Here is a 20,561-nt window from a genome sequence, read left to right on the forward strand (position 1 = left end):
ATGGTGAGGATAAATTATGGATTATGCAGTTGGTACATGAGGGAAAGAGTGATGTGGGGATACGTGAAAACCCTGCTAAGCCAGTGTGCTCACGTGGACTGACGGTCTCTGGCTTAACACTGTGAGTAAAAAATACATTAACACAAGCTTCACGTACCCTATATTTTCTACTGAGGCATTAGTGCAACATTTTGGAAATGACTTCTCCTACTGCTGAGAGTTCAATAAGATTGATAGCACTCTGACTTTTGTAAATAGATGCTTATTTTAAATTTGACACGTGGAGCAACAAAAGACTGGGAAAGTTGTGGAACGCTCCAAAAACACCTGTTTGGATCATTCCACAGGTAAGCAGGTGATAGTGTCATGATTGGGTGAGAAAGTAGCATACTTGAAAGGCTCAGTCATTCACTAGCGAGGATGAAGAGAGGTTCACCACTTGAGTGCATAAGTGCATCCTCTTAATGCAAAACAAGACAAGCCTCCCTGGTTCTTACCTAAGGAAAGAGCAGCTACAAAGGCGGTAGTGATGCTGCTAGCACAGAGAACAGCTGCCTGGTCCAGTTCAACCCCTCCTCTAGAAATCGCCCCTAAACACACTGCTGCCACTGCTGCGAGGAAGCCCACCACCGTAGCCTGAACCTGCAGAAAATGAAGAGACGTTATTACGTAGGCTGCAACTCAAAATGACTTTGATTACTCTGATTAATTTGCTGATTATTTACTCAAGTAATCAATTAGTTAATAAAACAACAAAACAACAGTCCAAACCCCAAAGATGTTCATTCTACAATGATACCAAACTAAGAAAAACAGAGGCTTCCTGCTTGAAAAATGACTGAAATGATAAACCCATGACTGAAACAGTTGCTGACTGATTTGTTTCTGCTCCATTTCTCACAGTACAATTTAAACGTTGCATCAGTTATGAATTTTGTCTAAAGTGAACATTATTTTCACAGACATGTAACCTGCTTAGACAGCACTGACTAACAATCAGTTCCATTATTACCTTTTTTGGAAACAAACTTTGAGATGCCACAGAATACAAAGCATGCCACCTTTTAATGTATTTCCAGTTAGCACTTGTTTTTGTTCACAGTGAGCTGTGACAGTGTGCAGTACACAGTCAGTCTGTTACCTGTATAAGAGCCAGATTGCTGTACACCATGGTCCACTGTTTATCAGGGTCGTCCATTTGGCCCGTGTTTGCCTAAAAACATGATATAAACTGTCATTCAACTTCAATCACTTCAATCATTCAAGTTACTGTAGAATTTTGTTTGACAAAATCAAGTGTTTATTACATATTGATATGGAATATTCTAACTGTAACCAATAAGTAGTCCGATATCTGCACCCCCCTCATTGTTACCCCCCATTAGCCCCCATTTTTCCTGTCTTGTTACACAGTAACAACATTTCAGTACATTTTAACTATTAAATAGGTACTCAGGAAGAAAAATAAAAATACTTAGTCATGTTTAAACATAAAGTTGTTGCCCATCTTATTCCCTATACCCATATTTGTCAGGTACTTGCACCCAGTGAGTATATTTTTGATATTCATATGTAAAAAAGTGAAAATATGTGGGTTTCAAAAAAGCTGCCTGATTGTTTGGCTGCTTGTGTTTCTTTCCCTGGTGGACTCAACTGTAGCAATGTCACCATGTCCCCAGATTTCAGCAACGATGATGTTAGGAAGTATCTAAATAATTCAACATGCTGCATTACATATGATCATGTCTCATCTGACTGCAAGAAACTCTTTAACTTCAGACTTTTTAATGGTATCATATGATATCAAGTCTGTGTGCATGCTGGTAAATTTAAGTCTGTTCAACAAACAGCTTTATGAAAGCTGTCAAATTCTGAATCCAATGTGACACCCTGCCAGTCTTACAGCAGTGGAGAGGCGAGCGGCCAGGGTCATCTCCAGGTTTCCTTTGAGTCCAACCAGAGCAGGCACAAGGATGAACACCTCTGTTATTACCTTAAACACCTCCCAGTGCTGAAACAGACACATTGGAAATGGAATACAATATAAACTTGCATTGCAAAAAACAAAACATATAAATTCACTAAATAACAACTCTTTCAATTGTGCCACCATAATATTCACATACACAATGTTCACACCTCCGCAGACGAACCCTCTGAACCTCGTGCCTCACTGATGCACTTAAATAAGCACATCACATTTTCTCAACTAACCCAGTAGCCTACTTTTCCTGTTTCCACATCTCTGAGCATCGTCTCACGCCATGCCATACTGCACAGGTTCAGTGGGTTTAGAAGAAATACAGTTCACAGAGTGTGCCTCATATTTTCTGACTACAACCAGAGCTGGCAGGACCGAGACGGTTTAGATCTTTAAATAGATGCACATATAAAAGAACAACACAGCTGCCAAGAGCAGAGTGATGTGGAGCAGGGGACAGCAGCGAGGGAATTAAAGATGAGAGGTGGGACTGACAGGCCAGAAATGGAGGAAAGGATGAGGGCCGAGGAAGGAAAATGAGTCAGATAAGAAGTATTGACATCAAAACATTTCTCAGAGTGGAAAATGTCCTGGAGGCACAAATATCACCACTGATCCAGTTCACCTTAAACAGAGGTAATGAAGGGATGCTGGTGGAGCAGTGACAGAAACTGACTGTATACTGTATAATATAGTTCAGCCAGCAAGCCTGATTTAAAAAAAAGCTGGGATGCTGCGTAAAACATAAATAAAACAGAATGTTACATTCCACAATTAACAGGTAACAGGTGACAGTATCATGACATGACTTGGCTATGGAAGGGGCATCCTGGAAAGACTCAGTCGTTCACAAGCAAGGATGGAGAGAGGGCCACCACTCTGTGAACACATGATTGTATAAAGGATATTAATGCATGGGCTCAGGAACACTTCGTGAAACTGTTCTTGATAAACACAGTTCATTTGCAAATGCGTGCATTTTGTTTGTCTTTATGTTTTACACAGTGTCCCAACCTCTTTGGTGTTGGGGTTGTAGCATTAAAAGTCCTCACTGTGTTGTTTTTCCAGTAAATGTGTCCTTGTATGAACTTGACAAGATTAATCAATGCAGCAAGCACAGCTGCCTTCAGAGTGAAACACAATTAAAAAGGGATACAGCTACGTAGATATGCCTCTTGGCTAGCCTGCTCAGCTGAGGATGCCATGCTCAATCGAGCTATTTCAGTACCTGGAGCCTGACTAAGTTATGCCGTCAAGAACTACTGTGACGAACTGCACTGAAAAACAACGAGGTAAAAAGCTAAAAGAAAGAGCTAAAAGTCACGCTAGCTCTGACCACCGACTGCTGGACAGTTCTCATAAAAAAAAACTACGTCACAATTACCTGTTACTTCACCAGTGGTGACTGGGGGCAGGGCTTTTGTTATTATATTGTTAATCGGGAAAATCTGTTGAAGGCCAACATATTTAAGTCTTTCCAATCATGACATCCCATGAAAATATGAAAATATTCTGGCTCTACACACTGTTTTCCCCTGCTGCCTCTCTCGTTTCAGTGAATTAAGGGTATATTTCACCAAAGCCAGATTTGGTGAGGAACAGGGTAAGATGAACCAGGAAGGTTTTACTGAGTTTTAATTTTGTTTCTCTTGAGTTTGAATAAGTGTGTTTTGTGATGATAAAAATGCTGTGGCAAGACTGCTATAGTGGCTGTTTCTGGTGAACAAAAAGGTCTGTCTCTGTCAGGATCCTTCCCATAATGTTGTCAGACACTTATAATAACATGAGTCTGTCAGTGAGGCAAACACTTTTAATGGACGTACATTTAGGGTGCATAAACGCTTGGAGGGATCACATCACAGCCCGTTTCATGTCTGCCGGCTGCAGCACTCTGGACCAGCATTGTGGACCAATTTCAAAAATTCTTATCTTCATTAGTCACATGAATTAAAAAAACATGGGCACAAGGGCACGTGGACTGGTACGAGTGATGGAAACAAGTTAATCCCCGCTTAACTGGAGTCAGGCTATTGAAAGCAAAATTAACTAGTTCAATGTCAGCCGATCAACAGTCTGTGGGTGAGCTGAGTGGCCACAGTTAATTCAGATGTTTTTAGACAGCAGAAACTAGAGGTTAAATTGGAGAAATTACATTAAAGCTGCTGCTTTTATCCAATGCTTTTGGATACTGATGAGCAAGGAGCTTATTTCCAGAGACATTAGTACGCTCAATGCAGCGCTACTAAATTTTGATAGGAGCTGTTAGCAGCTGTTTGTGTTAGCATTTCAGTTCTTTATTGCAATAGACTGAAGGACAATGAAAAAAAGGCAAGGGACAACCAAGCAAATACGCTCATTAGCCTTCTTGCTCACCCAGAGTCATAAAGAATTATTTCGATTTTTTAAATTACTTTGACTTGAGGTCCTTCTCTTAAAAACAACCAATGAGATACTTTCTGCTTCCTGAATGATGGTGGTAAGGTTTAAAGGTGGCACGGTGGAACGGTGGTAACACTGTTGCCTCACAGCTAGAAGGTCCCGGGTTCGATTCTTGCTGTGGGCGCTGGGGGTGTGTCTTCCACCATGCCGTTGGTGCCTGCTGCTTGAGGAAAGGGGCCTTTCTGTGTGGAGTTTGCATGTTCTCCCTGTGTTCACCTGGGGTATCCTCCGTAAAATATAACCCCACTAAAAACATGCAAGAAGATCACCACCTGACCAATGGTGACGAAGAGAGTTGGGTCCCCGGGCACCGCTGTCGGCTGGCAGCCCACCGCTCCTGGTCTGCCACGGAGGAAGGACGGACCAAGGATGGGTTAAACGCGGAGAAAATAATTTCACGGGAAGCATGGCATGTGCATGTAGTGTGCAACTAACTGTGTGATGTGATAATAAAAAGTACGTTTCTTCTTCTTCTAAAGAAGCTAAACAAAGGTGATGAGGGCAGAGAGAGCGACAAGTAAGAGTGAAGTGAAAGGTAGATGTGTGCTTTTTTGAGCGCTTCTGTGTGTGTGTGTGTGTGTGTGTGTGTCTGTCTGTCTGTCTGTCTGTCTGTCTATTTATACACATCGTTCTCGGGTTCTGGACTGGTAGGTCTAGCTGATGGCTGTCATGTTGGGAGGCTATCTTGGGACATGGCCCACTTCTTCCGTAATGCTGTTGCTGCAGCTTCAGCGTGATGGGGTAAAGCCAAGAGAGCTCAACATTATGCTAAACTAGATCTCCCTGGAGAAAGAACATTGTTCAGAATATTCTTCACGTTATTGTCATTTTAATTACTGATGTTAATACTTATCATCACAAGAGACGTTATTGTATGATGTCAGTATGTGGACTTATTTTCAGAAGAATTCAAGCTATATTTGAGGCTAACGTAAGAAATATTGGAAATATTGCAAACAGTGTGGACGCTGCTTTCTTTGGCTGCAGTTTCCGTAATACAGAATCTACTTCTTTTCTTCTATACCAAAATATCAAAGTTTCTTATATCTCTCCCTCTCTCTGGCCTCCTTTCTTTCATCCTCCAACCCCTTATTAAATTAGCTGTTCGCTTTCATCCCAAAGCTCTCCTTCCCTCAAATCTGATTTTAAAAGCTCAGAAAGGTGGATGTTACAAAAGGCTCCATCTGTTGAACAGAAAACAGCACTGTCAATGGAGAAGCAGGACTGTTCAACTAACTACTAACTACTATGCATACAGTGGCTGCTTCAATATTTCCATCCATTAATTCAGTTATCTGTCTGTTTGTACAGAAACACTAACCTCCATCTTCCCTCCAGCTGTGCAATTCTGAAAAAATTCTGCCTCTGTCCACCAATTTAACCATCAATCATTTTTTCTTATTACTCTCTCCACAAACAAGAGGTGTTTAAAAGACTCGTGCTATGTGGTCAAAGAGCTTGCAAAGTCATAAATAAGGTGGATGAGACTGACGGGAAAATGCTGTTTAATAAAAGGCTAATGTCGAGCTGACCCTACTTTATACACATGGATATTAAACTTACGCCAGCTGAGACCATTCTTAGCCAAGCAGCAGGTAAAGTCAACCTCTGCCTCACTCCACTGTTTATCCATTCTTCATAGATCAATCACCCATTCATCTGTGACTGGCTATCTGTATACAGTATGCACACAGCCACCCATCTCTCACTTTATTCATTCATCCATGCCATCATGACAAACTGTATGGCCTGAGAAGTTCTTATCAAACCACAACACCTCAATGGTGCCAACCAAAATGTGTACAGTATAGTAGAGTATAGAAGGTATCAAGAACCAAAAGGTGACATCACATGCTTGCGCAGATTCACTCTTCTTTACATAGTCTTTAACCTGACTTATTATATATAAGGCAGTATATATATATATATATATATATATATATATATATATATATATATATATATATATATATATATATATATATATATATATATATATATATATATATATATATATATATATATATAGTCATAATATATATTAGTCATAATATATATTAGTGCTGTCAAAAATATTGCGTTATTAACGTGTTAACGCAAATCAATTTTAATGGCTATTTGTTTTACCGCAAGATTAACGCTCTTTGTGACCTCGTGTAGTTTTTTATAAGCTGTGGCCACTGCTACCAACGTAAGAAAGACTACAGGATCCAGTTATAAACCGGAAACAAAACAATAGGCACACCCCAGGCATGTGTTTGGTCTTGCCTGCTCGCTAGCTGTAAAAAAGTAGGCTACCGGTTTGTGTGGATGTCAAGCACAAAACGACAAAATGGATGAGGACAAGATTCTGAATTGAAAGTTTAGTTTCAAAAAGTTGCCAGATGGGTCGACTGACAAGACCAAAGTTATCTGTGTGTAGTGTCGGTGTGAACTGAGTTATCACCGTAGCACATCCAGTCTGAAATGCCACTTGATAGCCAAACACACGGCTAATGCGAATTCTCTGCCGCCTCCTTGTCAAAACCAGGCGACAATGGATGGCTTTCGACAGAGGCATATGGATGCTATTATGTTCAAAGGAAACTTAAGAAAGGAAAGTTTAAGCCATGGTTTAACTGCACTATACCCTGAGTCCTAGTTTATCGATAATAGCGATAATGTGAACTTTGTAACTTTATCTTGGATCACCCTGTTTTGATCGCTTAGAAAGGGTTGTTGAAGGCTTTTTTTTTGTAACCAAGTATTTATTTTTTTGTCATCTGTTTATTGACAGTGTTAAATTGTGTGAGATTTGATTCATTCAAATGTGAATGACCGCTCAAAGTGAGAATGTTAGTGTGAAATATAACACTACATGTTATTGTTTTCAATTAAAAAAGATTGGCACAAAGCAAGCATATCCACTTTTCTGTGTTGATAAGAGTATTAAAATGATAATTCAAGGGACATCTAGAATAGATAAAAATGTGCAATTAATTTGCGATTTATAACGAGTTAACTACGACATTCATGAGATTAATTGCGATTAAATTTTAAATTTAATCGATTGACAGCACTAATATACATAATATGTATTTTTTTTTGCCTAAATGTACTACTTGTGCCCATATTGGTCACCTCATGATTTACAGCCAATGCAACTTTCAGTGCCAATGAAGAGAGTCGTGTTTCCTATAGAGTATGTAGCAAGGCAAAATGTAAGGGTGTGTAGGTCAGTGTAATCAAAAAGCAGGTGGCAAGTATGCAGCTTTCATCCATTAGATCAGAGTGAAGTCCTGTTACAGGCCAGCAATGGGTTGTTTGCAGTCACGTGACATTAAACTCAGAAGTGAAGTGAAAACTGCAATGGACAAGATGAAGGAAAGTTCTTACTGGGTTAGTTTATATGGAATTATGAGAGAAAGGTGCAAACAGAAAATTAGAACATATAGTGAATGTGACCGTGAAAGTTTTGCTGCTACTGTGGAAGCAGATATAACCAAATACCTGCTCATTCAGAGATCACGCTACTCTAGAAAACAAATGAAAGCAGACAAAAGTATGGAGGTAACCAACTTTCTTATTAGTGGTAAGATCCATGAGATCTGCGCCAAAGTGCTCTCGGATGACAATTGTTAAGATTAAGACTTTACATGTAAATGAGGTGTTTGGATGTTAATTTGCTGCACTTCCATCCTCTCCAGTAGAAAGGCAGGATTGTGAGACCAATAGTGCATATAGGTCACTCACTCTCTTAGCCAACATTAGGGCTAGAAGGAGCGCTCTAATAACGGATAGTATCTTGATAGAGATCTAAGCTATCAGCTATTGGGGGGGCGCTAGTTTTTTTCAAGGGTGCGTAGCTTTTATATGTTAAACACCACTAAGACTTATGTGAAAACCGCGCACCACAACAAAAGAGTGATGTGATGTCATCTGCAAACAACCTATTAATGGTTGCCTTTTTATTAACCATAACTGTGATCTTTCCATAACCTTAACCAAATGTTTGATCTGCTTAGCCATTTAGTTACGTCAGCCACCATCTATAGCTAACTGGCCATAGCCATGATCTTTCCCTGACCTTACCATATTATACTTGCTGTGTGCTTCATTGAAAGAATGTTAAAAATGTTTGCATTAAATCTGAACATAATCTGGGGTTATGTAAAATCAGCCACAATTTATGTCTGTTGATAGAGTTGTGACAGCGTTTAACATTTAAGAAGTTTGGCTTCTTTTTAAATTGAAAAAAGGGATTTTGTAAAAAAATTAGTTTTTTAAAGAAGTGTTATTTTGGTATCAGTACCGACACTTATTTATCAGAGTGGAACAAAAACATTTCAGACAATACTCAACCCTATCCATTAATCTGTCAATCTCTCAAAACTAATTCCGCAGATGCTTTTCATTATGTTTTTCATACTTGTATAAGATCCATAACAATACCAGCGGAGACCATTCCAAGCCCTGACACCAGGTACGGCACCACAACCTGGGCAGCAATCAGCCAGGAGCTCTCTGGTAGGAACCCATGTTCTGATCGAGTCAACTTCCATGTCACCCCACGTAACTTCTTGCCCTGGTAGCGTAGCTCCAGCTCCAGACGAGTCACCACCATGTTGAATTAGAGGTTACTTAGGCACTTAGTTCAGTGTAGTTTTCCCATGATAAGTGTGACTGCACTCCAAAGGTAAAGGAAAAATCAACTTCTGATATGTCCAAGTAAAACTGGTTTGAGTTTGACCTGTCCTAAGAAATTAGCAGGCTGAAGGCTGAAGAACAAAAACAATCAATGTTGCTGTCCTTGGTTCAAAAAGAGCAAGGGCAAATGTTCTGGAGAACTGAGAGACAGGATGTGTGAATGCATGGCCGTTCTGTTCTTGAAGGATTCAAAAGAAATGACAGGCTTTTCTTCAGTCTTTGTTGACAATGAACAACTAAAGGATCAGCTTCTACTGGCCCCTTTTTTTTTTTTTTTTACCTCTGAAGAAAATCAAAGAAAGGAATTAGCTACTGACATGCCTTCAATGTTCAGGTGAAAATCCAGTGATGAAGGTAAGAGATTGTCACTTAATTTTCCCACTTGTTCTGATCACCTTTTCACCAGACAAAATCAAAACTTAAGATTTCAACTCTAACTTGAGGGCAATGGAGCATGGCATCTTTGGCCCAGTGGTGAGTCAGCAGTGATGAGGTATCCATTTGTCAGCACAATCATTAACACCGTTTCTTACTCATAGGTCATATTCTTCATCTACCAGCACAGATGCTCCACATATGTTGTTTTTAACCAGCCTGCCTTTTTAATCTGAGGTAAGATGGCTTTGACATCCACACACAGGTTAAAGAGAATGAAACTAACAATGGAGAGTTCAGATTTCAAGAAATCCTGATCATGCTCTGATCTGCTCCAGAATTCATGTGATGTAGTTCAAAGTCTTTTGAATAGAGTTTAGTGGATTTTAGTCCTCAATCCATCTGATCCACTCTGACATCCACTTGACCTCCAGTGTAAAGGCATAGCCGTATCCTGTAAATAAAAGTAATGCTCGCCATGACAGCTGAATGACCGACAGCAAGATGAAGATGAAGAATAGTCCAAAAGGTCTTGACAGTTAGAAGCAGCAGAATTCCTTTATGTGTCTGTCAATCTTGTTCCTCTCTTTTGGCAGGTTCACAATGAAGGTAAAGAGGAAAACAAAAAGAGCTCTGTGTTTTCAGTAAGTGAGCTAAGAGGTTCACTGACAAGATGCAGCGGCCGGCTTCTGGCAGGCTGGAGTGTTCCTTTCTTCCTGTCAGCATCAGGGTAGTCCTGCTCCATCTGCTCTGCTCTGCTCTGCTGTGACGTAGCAGAGAAAGAGGCAGGGCTGTCTGCGCTGCCCGACATGGAAACTCATGAGGGAAACGACCGGCTTACTGCCTCACGCTCTCCCTCTCGCTATTTTTTCCTGCGTGTTTGCCTCTCATCCCGCCTCCCTCTTTCCATGTGACATCCCGCTAAGTCGGCCAGTCTCGCTGTTTCTCCCTCTCTCATCCCTCTTCTTCTAATCTCTCTGTGTCTCTACATCGTGACTCATTCTTTCTCTCCCTCCGCTCCATCCATCTCTACCTCTGGTCCACCTGCTATATCTGCACTGTGATGCGGTCAGAGGCTCTGGTCCTGTATCTCCTTACTGTGTAATACCAAACAAACACATACAGTACCCTCCGACTAAAACATTGCCCGACTCTCAAGAAGCTTCCCTGAACCAAAATATTGTTTTCAGAGTACTTTTCATGTCACAGAAATTTAAAAATCACTTTTCTCTTCACTCTTTTCTCTTACATGCAAACACGCCTTTTTATTGCTGTCACTTCCTCTTTTGAATCTTTTGAGGTAACAGTTATTATTTTCCTTATTATTATCAAATTGTTTTTTTGACTCCCACTTCACTAGTAAAGATTTTATGCATCTTAACTGCCTTGATAATTGTCTTTTACTGCTACTCCGATTATATACCTGTCAATGTCTCTTATTAGCTTCATATATGGATGTATCATTCATTTTTATCTCAAAATAACCAGAGCTCCTTGAGAGCTTGAGAGCCACACACTTACTAAACGTGTGTAAATTCGGTGAAATGCCACTAAAATTAAATAGAAAATTTCAGGCTAAGTGCGGAAGCAAAGAAGCAGTGGCACCTCACTTTTAAACTTGTGCAATAAAACTGATGTATGAGAGAATTTTAGTGGTTTAACACATTTATCAAGATATCTGTTCACAAAATACTGCTGAACCTGTTACATCTTGTAAATACAGAAATTAAAATGTAACTGAAATAAAGGTTACAGTCTAAAACACACAGTTTGAACAGACAGCTTGACTGTTCTTTAACATGAAATTTATTTCACTTTAATTCATTGAATCCTTCCATTCAAGCATGCCAACAAAGTCACTGTCTCTCCTCATATCTCCCCCTAGCTGGGCAGGGTATGAAATTCAGTTTTTCCAGTTTTCATGTGTTTCAAATTCATAGCAATGCAAGAAATGATGGACTGAAAGTTTGCAGATTTAAGACAAGTTAGCAGGTAATACCAGGTTTAACTTGAGCCTTGATACACAGAGCTTAACATCTAGCCAGTTTTAAACTAACAATTTCACACTGGTGATTTGAGACTGTCAAGTGTTTACAAGGCTTAATTTCATCTGTTGGAGGGGGCAACTGCAAATCAACTCAATCATGTCTGCTTTCACCATCAGGTAATGTGTTCACATCTCTTCTGCTACATAGTAATGGCAGTGGCGCTAAAGAGCATACATAATATTACTTGGATTTACAACAACATAATAACAATAAGTCACATGATGGTTTTTTGTTTGTATGGAAAAGCATAATTAACATGAAAGATACACTTAAACTATACCATCAGTGTCCAGGCGAGACTGACATTACTTCATATGCTAGCTGTGTGTCATCACCATGTATGCACCACTGGATCGCATAAAGGTTGTTTTTTCTTCACTCACATACCTTCTACCTTATCATTTGCATGCAATAAAATAAATACAATGAACATAGTATTTGGCCGTCCGGGAGGCACCTTCAGGTTTAAATTCACCATTACAGAACTACTATTTACAGAAGAGAACAAGGTAGCATTATTTTTCTGTGACAATGACCAAAAGTTTGGTACTTAACAAGTGCTTACGGTGCAAGTGTCTATTTGAATCTAGCAAGTAATGTATTGGAGGTGTCAGAAATGTATTTGCAGAAATGTGTAATGCAGCCCAAGTTTAGGAAAGCTGAGTGATCCATAGCTTGGATAGCAATGATAAAGGGGGGTCAAAACTGACACAAAAGATCCTTGGCAAACAGGATATATGGCATAAGTTTGTCAATTTTGGAATAGCTGTTGCTATTGGTATTATCCCAGCACGTGTCTGCGGTCGAGAATATTTTCTTTCCTGCCACTGTATATTCTACATGCCAGTAGAGCAGGGGGCCTGCATCTTAGACAGCTACACCCATTCTCATAGAATTTGGAGTTCTGATGTATAACTAACCATTTCAGGCCTGTGTGGAAACATGTAACATTCCCTCCACACAGTACTGCAGCTGCAGAAATGTGGGACATTGGTTACTTACTGTGCTATGTATATGGTTCCCCACGCAGCCCATTACTCTGAGATGATGGGATCAGAAGCGCACCGTTTGGCATGTGTGTAAAAGCACCAGATCTGACAATGCATCATTTGCCATATAGCACGTTTAAGACTGAATAAGTCAGGGAGGAAGCAAACACATGGAGGACATAGGAAAGTATAAAAGGTCATGGAGAAGCCCAAGATGTAGCTGTTTGCCACAGTCATCCCTCCAAAGAGGGCTGTGGATGAGGATCCGGCTGTGGTAGAGTGTGCCTGAAAACCCTGACTCTATTCCTGCTGCATTCTAGGCTTGTGTGAAAGCATCACACAGACAGTGAGACAGACCTTGTTAGGACAGAGCCACACCTTGTGAGTGCACTCTGTAATGAACGAACATCTGCTGTGTCTGCCTGTTGTTTGCTGTGTGTTACACACAGTGGGACAAAGTGCACACGAGACAGTTAGTTAAGAGTTGGTTCATCCTCTGGGGTAAGAAACTCTCAAGGGAAATAATTCTCTACTGAACTTGAGACTTTACTTGTAAATGAGGTATTTAGATGTAAAGTTGCTGCACTTCCATCCTCTCCAACAGAAAGGCAGGATTGTGAGACCAACAGCACGTATAGGTCACTCACTCTCTTAGCCAACATTAGGGCTAGGAGGAGCACTATATTAACGGATAGTATCTTGAGAGAGTGGAGGTCCATCTCGTGCACTCAAGGAGAACCACAGCGCACATTGTGCATTCTCTCATGAGGTGAACAGATGCATCTTCACCTTCCAGAATGTGTCCCACAACATTCTTACAAGTGTAGGACTAAGTTTCCACTCATTGTGGGAGTGCCCTACGAAAGATATCATGTCCAAAGCATGGTTGTGCACCCCCGGAAGGCACAACTTGGATAGACGGTGTCTGTGTGACTACAGCGGGAGCACATGTTGCCGTATGCCGCTGTGTACTTACTATGACATGTTTATCGGCAACACTTTAAGTGGTGTGGAAAGCTGGTTTGCTCTAACGGTAGAGTTCATTTAAACACCCAGGTACATTAATGGCAAGAAGGGGAGTAGAGATCTCTTGCCAGTTAATGGCAAAACACAGCATTTGCAGATGCTGTATGACTTCCACTGTGAAGTGCAGTTTTCTCCTGGCAGGGGGCTATAAGGGCGGAACCTTGATACCTATCTTGTGTAATGACTCCAGTGGACTTCCACACACTTGGAGAAAGTGCACAGAGCCAGAGAATAGCCAAATGGTAGCTGACTGTAATGGTATTGTGGAAGTAGGTGCATATGATTTTTTTATGCCTGGGAATGACAGGGATATGGACCAATCGCTGGGACACAGCATTCCAGCATGTCTGATTGTCTGAAAGCATCAGCATTCAGTCCCATGTGTACAAATCTAGACTCTGAAACAGGTCCTGCTGAGATATCACCACTAAGTCACCCTAAAGAGTGTGGGAGGGTGGTTTAGGGCTGGGCAATAAAACGATAGCGATATGTCTCGCGATACACGTGTCATCAATATCAATAAAAATGCGTTCGATAAAACATTCGATAATTTTTTTTCTTCATTGGAAGAAACCTGAAGTTGCTGAGTGAGGTTGGTTGCATGAACAAAGGCACTCGCTCTCAGGTAACCGAGCAACGTAGGGAGTAATCGCTAATCAGTGAGAGAGAGACGTTAACACACCAATCATGTAACAGTATCAGTTCGGTTGCGCCATCTCGTGCTTCGCGAGGAGTGAGATGAGAAATAGAAAGTGAGTCCTGCAGCGAGCAAAGAAATTGTCGATAAAACAGGGAAAGTCAGCTTGCCAGTCTGGAGTTTTTTGGATTTTATAAGTCGGACCGTAGTCAGACCAATGTGGTCTGTAACTTATGCAAGACCGTCGTCCCCACCAAGACCGGTAATACCACAAACTTATTTAACCACCTTAGCCGCACTCACTCTTTGGAGCGCAGTCGTATTCGCCAACGTCTGCCAACCGCAGCACCACTGCACAAGCAGCTGACCACCATGCAGAGGTATCTGCTTCAGTGCCTGATGACAAATCATCTGAAAGACACAAAGACGTAACGGAGGCAGCGGCATATCATATAGCTAAAGACATGCTTCACTGAGCACTGTGGAGAAGCCAGGTTATAAACATCTCTTACACGTGCTTTTTTTTTGTTTGTTTGTTTTTAAACACACTTGCAATAAAAATATAATTGAATAGTTCATGTATGTTTAGAGAAAGAAGAGTGACTAAAGTTATTCATATGTCTAGGCTGGTTTTATAGTTCAATCAATCATACTGTACTGTCTATCATGTTTGTTTGTTTGATTGTATGTTACAGATGTCAAGTCTACTGTACCTCAGTTTCTGCTATGTTTACAAAACACTGCACATATCTGAAAACATTTTATTCACCAGAAGGTGAATCAGCCTGTGAACTTCCTGCACTAAACCTGCAGAAAAAAAGTTCTCAGGTTTCTCTCTGTTTACATACACTTTTATTTACATTTATTATTTGAGTGTTTTCCATGGTTGTGTTGACATTTCCTTTCCTTTCTGCCTTGATAGCTGAGGGGATTATAATCAGAGGACAGTTCAATTTAAAATAAAAATGTTTAAATTGAATGTATTTTTCTCCTGGTCCTTATTTTAAATAGGTCATAAAAAATATCAATAATTATCGATATCGACCGATATAAAACACTTATATCGCAATAGAGTTTTCAGCCATATCGCACAGCCTTAGGGTGGTTATAATTACTTACGATCAGTAATGCACATTTTAAGTGGGGATTTATTACTCATGAAAATGTGAGGAAGTGACAAGGCTGTGCCTACCGCACTGTGTGTGTGTAAACACGTGTGTTGGCGAACTGCTGTCTTATAAAGGGAGCCTACGTCTGTGTGAAAGAAGCCGTAAAATGCTCAGTGGGAACATAAGCAGACTGGCTGACAGGACATTGCTCTTCAAGGAAAAGTGTTTGGCCTTGAAAAGGGCTGTTGTGTTTCCTTTGCTCAGCTTGAATGAGACACGTTCCCTACTTGCCTACATTTCCACTGACGCCAGTGTTTATGAGGTGGCTCGGTGGGAGGGTTGGACAAGGTGCACACCGTCTGCTGGTTCTTGTCAGTGCGGCACGGAGCCCACTGAGCTGCAGCTGCCGGATGAGGAAGAGGCACCAGAGCATGGTGTGGCGTTGCAACTGGTGCCTCTTCTTGGAGAGAGCATCTTGTTGTTTTTGATGCTCAGGTGTGGCTTTGCTCCACATGGACAGTCTTCTTACCCTTTTCATCTCCTCAGCGGCTTCATGCAGATGAACCATGATGCCCTGGAAGATCCGGAGCATCATGATTCCAGAAGCTCCCATCTGCTTTGAGGAGGAAGCTGAGACATTTGGAGCCAGATTATGCTACATCATTGTCTGAAAGAGTCCAGAGTCATATAGTGTATATGATGAAGACTTTGAATTAATTTTATAAAAGGTATTAGTGACGTTTCCAGTGAAATGGAAATTATCACCTTATTGACATGTATGATTCCAGTGAATGACTTCCATTAAAAAAACATGACAATCACCAATGAGCTTGTGCTGGACTACAATTCTTCAGATACAGATGTTGCGGCAAAGAAGTTCTAAAAAGTGGATGCTTCACACACATCTTCAACCCAGTAGCACAGAAGATCTATACAATCAGCTACAATCAGTTTCAAAGTGGATTAGAGTCACCAATTCATCATCTGACCAAATGTGAAATATGGTCATAGTCTCCCCTTCTGTTCCTGAGTTATGACGTTAAATAATGGCCAGAAGTGTTTTTACAGATAATTATGATGTCACAGTGAAGTTGACCTTTAACCCTTTGAATATAAAATATCATCACTACATCACTTTATCCTGTGATACATTTATCTGAAATTTTGTCATAATTAATGTATGAATTCTTAAATTATGGCCCAAAACTTGTTTTGTGTGGTCACAGTGACCTTTGACTTTTGACCACCAATTCTAATCAGTTCATCCTTGAGTCCAAGTTAATGTTCATGCCAAATTTGAAAAAATAGCTAGAGGTGTTCCTGAGACACTGCATTCATGGGAATGGGATAGATGTCCATACCTCTTGACAGACAGACAACCCAAAATTGCAATGCTCCGGCAGGGGTCATCAGTTTACTCAATAATAGAAAAGGGGTCCCTAAAGGAACGGTTGGAAATCATTGTTGTACATGACCTGGTAAAGGCAACTGTACAGTGCTCAGCAGTGGGAAAGAGAATGTTAACAACATAGCGACAGCTCTTAGAGGGTGAAGTCCATATGAAACAGAACATGTGGGATATAAGTTGTACGTGTGACAATACATGGCTGTTCCAACAAGATCCTCAGTGCACCACAGTGTTGTGATAGTGTTGTCGTCTTGTCTTTACCACTTTTCCATTCAGATACGCAACTCTCAATGTCCTTTTATTGTCCTCTGTTCTTGGAGACGCAACACTCAGCCAAACTCAAAGCTAATCATCCTCCATCAGACAGCAGGTAACAGATACGGTGGAGGAGCAAGTGAAAGAAATACTGATGAGCAACAGATGGAGTAAAGGGAATAAGCCATGTGAGGATATACAAGTGTTTATCAGCAGAGAAAACAGAGGAAGAAAGAGGTACCAGATAATCATAAAGCAGACAGCAGTGCATCTGATTCCCCTCAACCCTGCTACTGCAGAACAAATGCCAGGGATGCATGGCAGAGGATAAAGACACAACGGGACCACACACATGCACGCACGGTACCCGCTGCACATCAATTTAAAGACAAAGATTGTTGCCAATTTATTAAATTACACTTGAAATCACATACCTTAATAGTCTATTCACTTGACTGCACATTGTCCACCAACAACATTCATCTTTTCACTTCCACTCTAAACTTTAAGTGGGAACATGTCTTGTAGTGTAGGTTGACTTGGCTGCTTGTGCCGCCTGCATTTTAGGGTTTTATATTTGGCCAATTTGACAAACTAACATTAATAGTTTGTAACATTTAATGGTGGACTATGTCTGCGTGATCAGAACAGAGACCTTTGACTTACTTAGTGTAGTGCAAGACCAAAAAGTAGGTGCATAATGTTGATAAACTAGCAAGTTAAAACACCTCTCTAATACAAACACTAAGCATCACTGATGGGTGAATCATAACTCTGACAACTTTGCTTTACAATTCATTGAAGATGTAAAATCACATCCACTGACAAGCTGAACCCACTAGGGTGTAATGCACCCACTGTCAGTTCATCAGTTAACTGAAAGCAGCCTCATGACCGTGCACTCACCTGCACGCTGTCCAGCACCATGCCGGCCATCACCATGCCCATCCCTGCCAGCAGGTAGGGAAAAAGGACCTGAAGACAGATCGCAAGGGACGACTCCTCCTCCACTTTGGCAACGGGCACTTTTGGCTTCTCCTCCACTGGCTTTTTAGGAGGAGGCTGGAGCACTGGTGTTAAGAGGAGGTCATCCTGGCCATCTATGGTGCCCCCCAGGGAGGCAGGACCCCCACCCAGGTTCTTCCCCTTGGAACGGGACTTTTTGTTCTTCTTCCTCTGGCGGGTCTGTTGTAGTGGTTTATCTTCACCAGGCATGATGGTGGTGGTGGCTTTGATGAGTGGAACTTTGTTGGCTTAATCTGGGGATGCATTTGTGGGGTTAGATGTTGCTTTATTACATTTAGCTCCTTTATACTAGTATAAACTGACATAAAGCAGGAAAAGGTTATCAAATGAGTCAATGCTAAAACTAGATATGCATCAATAAAGAAATACAACACTACATTCTCCTTTGACCTCTACTCTACTTGACCTTATCTCTACCTAGAAGGTAAAAAAATACAAAACCTTCTTTTGTTTGATGAAATGAACTAAAAATCCATCTTACTTACTCTGCTATTAGCCTGGCCACCTAGCAGCAACGTCAGAGCTAGCTTTAGCCTGGCAGTTAAAATGCTTTACCTTCAGTGTTAGCTAGTTAGCTGGTTAGCCTGGGACAGTGTGTGAATGGTGGAAACACAGATAGGCTCCTGCTGCCCTCTGTCAGGTCAGAAACATGCCCACACAAGAGGAAACATGTACAGAAATGCAAATGAAAGGTTCACAAGATGACTAAGTCTCTCCAGCTCAAAAAACCACACTAAAAAAAAAAAAAAAAAAAAAAAAAAAAAAATCATTTAATGTCACCATTTATCAGCCTTCTATTCCAAAAAATAGACAGTTAACTGTCCAAATACAGATCTGTTCTTTCTCTATATGTCCATTTAAAAAAATACCACTGTGAGGCTGCTATTCAACATGCAATATTACATTTTATTATGTATTACTGCAGTCTTAAATCTCACTTTTCAATAAAGTGCTGAACTCTTACAGAGCACAGACAATAACGCGTTCCTTAACGCCACCCACCCACACACACACACACACACACACACACACACACACACACACACAGCCTCTTCAGTAGCCTTACTTTTGCTAACATGAACAGGAAGTCGGGCTGTGCACGCCGAGTCTCTGCGGTGTTAACGGAGTCCATGCGCGGCTGTGACACCTGACGTGAAGCAGGCAGCAGCATGTCCAGCTCTGTTCACTCAGTCATGTTTACATGAGTGTTGATGATCAGCTCACTCCCAAACACTCTGACTAAGATTTACGTCAAACTGCAGTTAAACGACAAGTAAAAATATTCAATCACAAAATATCTACGACAGACAACCGCGAAGCTCACAAAAGCTTTAATTTATCTACACGCCTATCAGATGCGCATAAGAACAACGAAATGTACAAGTATCTTCTGTTGACAGCCAGCACACACGTCCACTGATGGCGGCCATGTGTACATACCATAATATTACTGCCCCGGTAACCACGGTAACCACGGTTACACTACTAGGTGCTTTCTGATTGGATAAACGCTGGAGTAACCTGTAGCCCCGCCCCCTGCAGAAACAGCGTGCAGCAGCGGAAATTTGGGGAAAAGGGTGAAGTGAAATGCTACCAGATGTGGTTTATTAAAAAAAAAAAAAAAAAAAAAACTCTGACATGTCAGGACGGACAGAATCTTTCATATAAAGGCCAAGGGGTCCAAATCTTAACATGTCAGCACCCCCACACCCCACTAGGGAAACCATTGATGGTATTACTGAGAGCGAACATGAGTGGGGTTAGTGAAGACATGCCACAAAATCTGTGGGAGACGCTGATAATGATGACACACACTAAGTTAATATACACTCATTAACTTATGTTTGAAAAGCACATTACTACTGTTTTTCTTAAGCTACAGATGACTTTTAATACTTTGAAAATAATAATAATCTAATTAAGCCTTTAATACACACGGTGGAGATATGTTTCTGTATCAAAGTTCAGATTTGCTTTATCTGCCTTACCTTTATGTCCAGAGCTTGTCAGGGTGTGTGTGCACAGCTGATGTGAACTCCCAAGAATAACTGTGTGTATGCTTGCTATGCTGTGTGTATGTGTGTAAATGTCTGTCTATATTAGGGCTTTGTGTATGTTCCGCTTCCCGTTCGCTCATGCATATTTGAACATACGTTTGTGTGTTCAGCTTACTGTGTGTGTGTGTGTGTGTGTGTGTGTGTGTGTGTGCGTGCGTGCGTGCGTGCGTGCGTGCGTGCGTGCGTGCGTGTGTGTGTGTGTGTGTGCTGTGTGTGAGCTACTGCGCATGCATCATGGGGCACCATCTTGAATTTCATGGCATTGGCAGATAATGATATCCCCCTCCTGTCTCTTTCCATCTCTGGTGGCCTGGTGACAGCAGCAGGCAGAAACAACAGCTTCACTCTTTCATTCACAGAAAGAACACATTTTACAACACAGCCAATCACTCACTGTCCTATCCTGATTTATAAGGAGTTGGTCTTAAAACTGATATTACACCACACACATCTTCATTATGCTTTTGTTAACTTCTAAGAAACAGTCAGTTTTGATGAAGCACATTTTTTGTGTGCACTCCAGGG

The 20,561-nt window shown here is 41.0% G+C and overlaps 1 protein-coding gene across 2 annotated transcripts in view; it reads right to left on the reverse strand.

Annotated features, from left to right (window-relative positions):
* Positions 1 to 19,421, reverse strand: part of LOC139334596 (solute carrier family 41 member 3-like) — a 32,032-nt gene extending 12,611 nt beyond the window's left edge. The window contains exons 1-5 of one of the 2 annotated variants that reach the window (XM_070967577.1): positions 19,046 to 19,421; positions 17,860 to 18,212; positions 1,904 to 2,011; positions 1,142 to 1,213; positions 498 to 642 (exon numbers count right to left, since the gene is read on the reverse strand). In XM_070967577.1, coding sequence (XP_070823678.1) covers positions 498 to 642; positions 1,142 to 1,213; positions 1,904 to 2,011; positions 17,860 to 18,168 — 634 coding nt within the window. In that variant the 5' untranslated portion in view covers positions 18,169 to 18,212; positions 19,046 to 19,421. Of the gene's footprint in view, positions 1 to 497; positions 643 to 1,141; positions 1,214 to 1,903; positions 2,012 to 8,828; positions 10,380 to 17,859; positions 18,213 to 19,045 lie in introns of those variants that run through there. The other variant, XM_070967578.1, reaches the window with a different exon arrangement.
* Between the last annotated feature and the right edge of the window lie 1,140 nt (positions 19,422 to 20,561).

Source organism: Chaetodon trifascialis, chromosome 8 (genome assembly GCF_039877785.1).
Source record: "Chaetodon trifascialis isolate fChaTrf1 chromosome 8, fChaTrf1.hap1, whole genome shotgun sequence".
NCBI lineage: Eukaryota > Metazoa > Chordata > Actinopteri > Chaetodontiformes > Chaetodontidae > Chaetodon > Chaetodon trifascialis.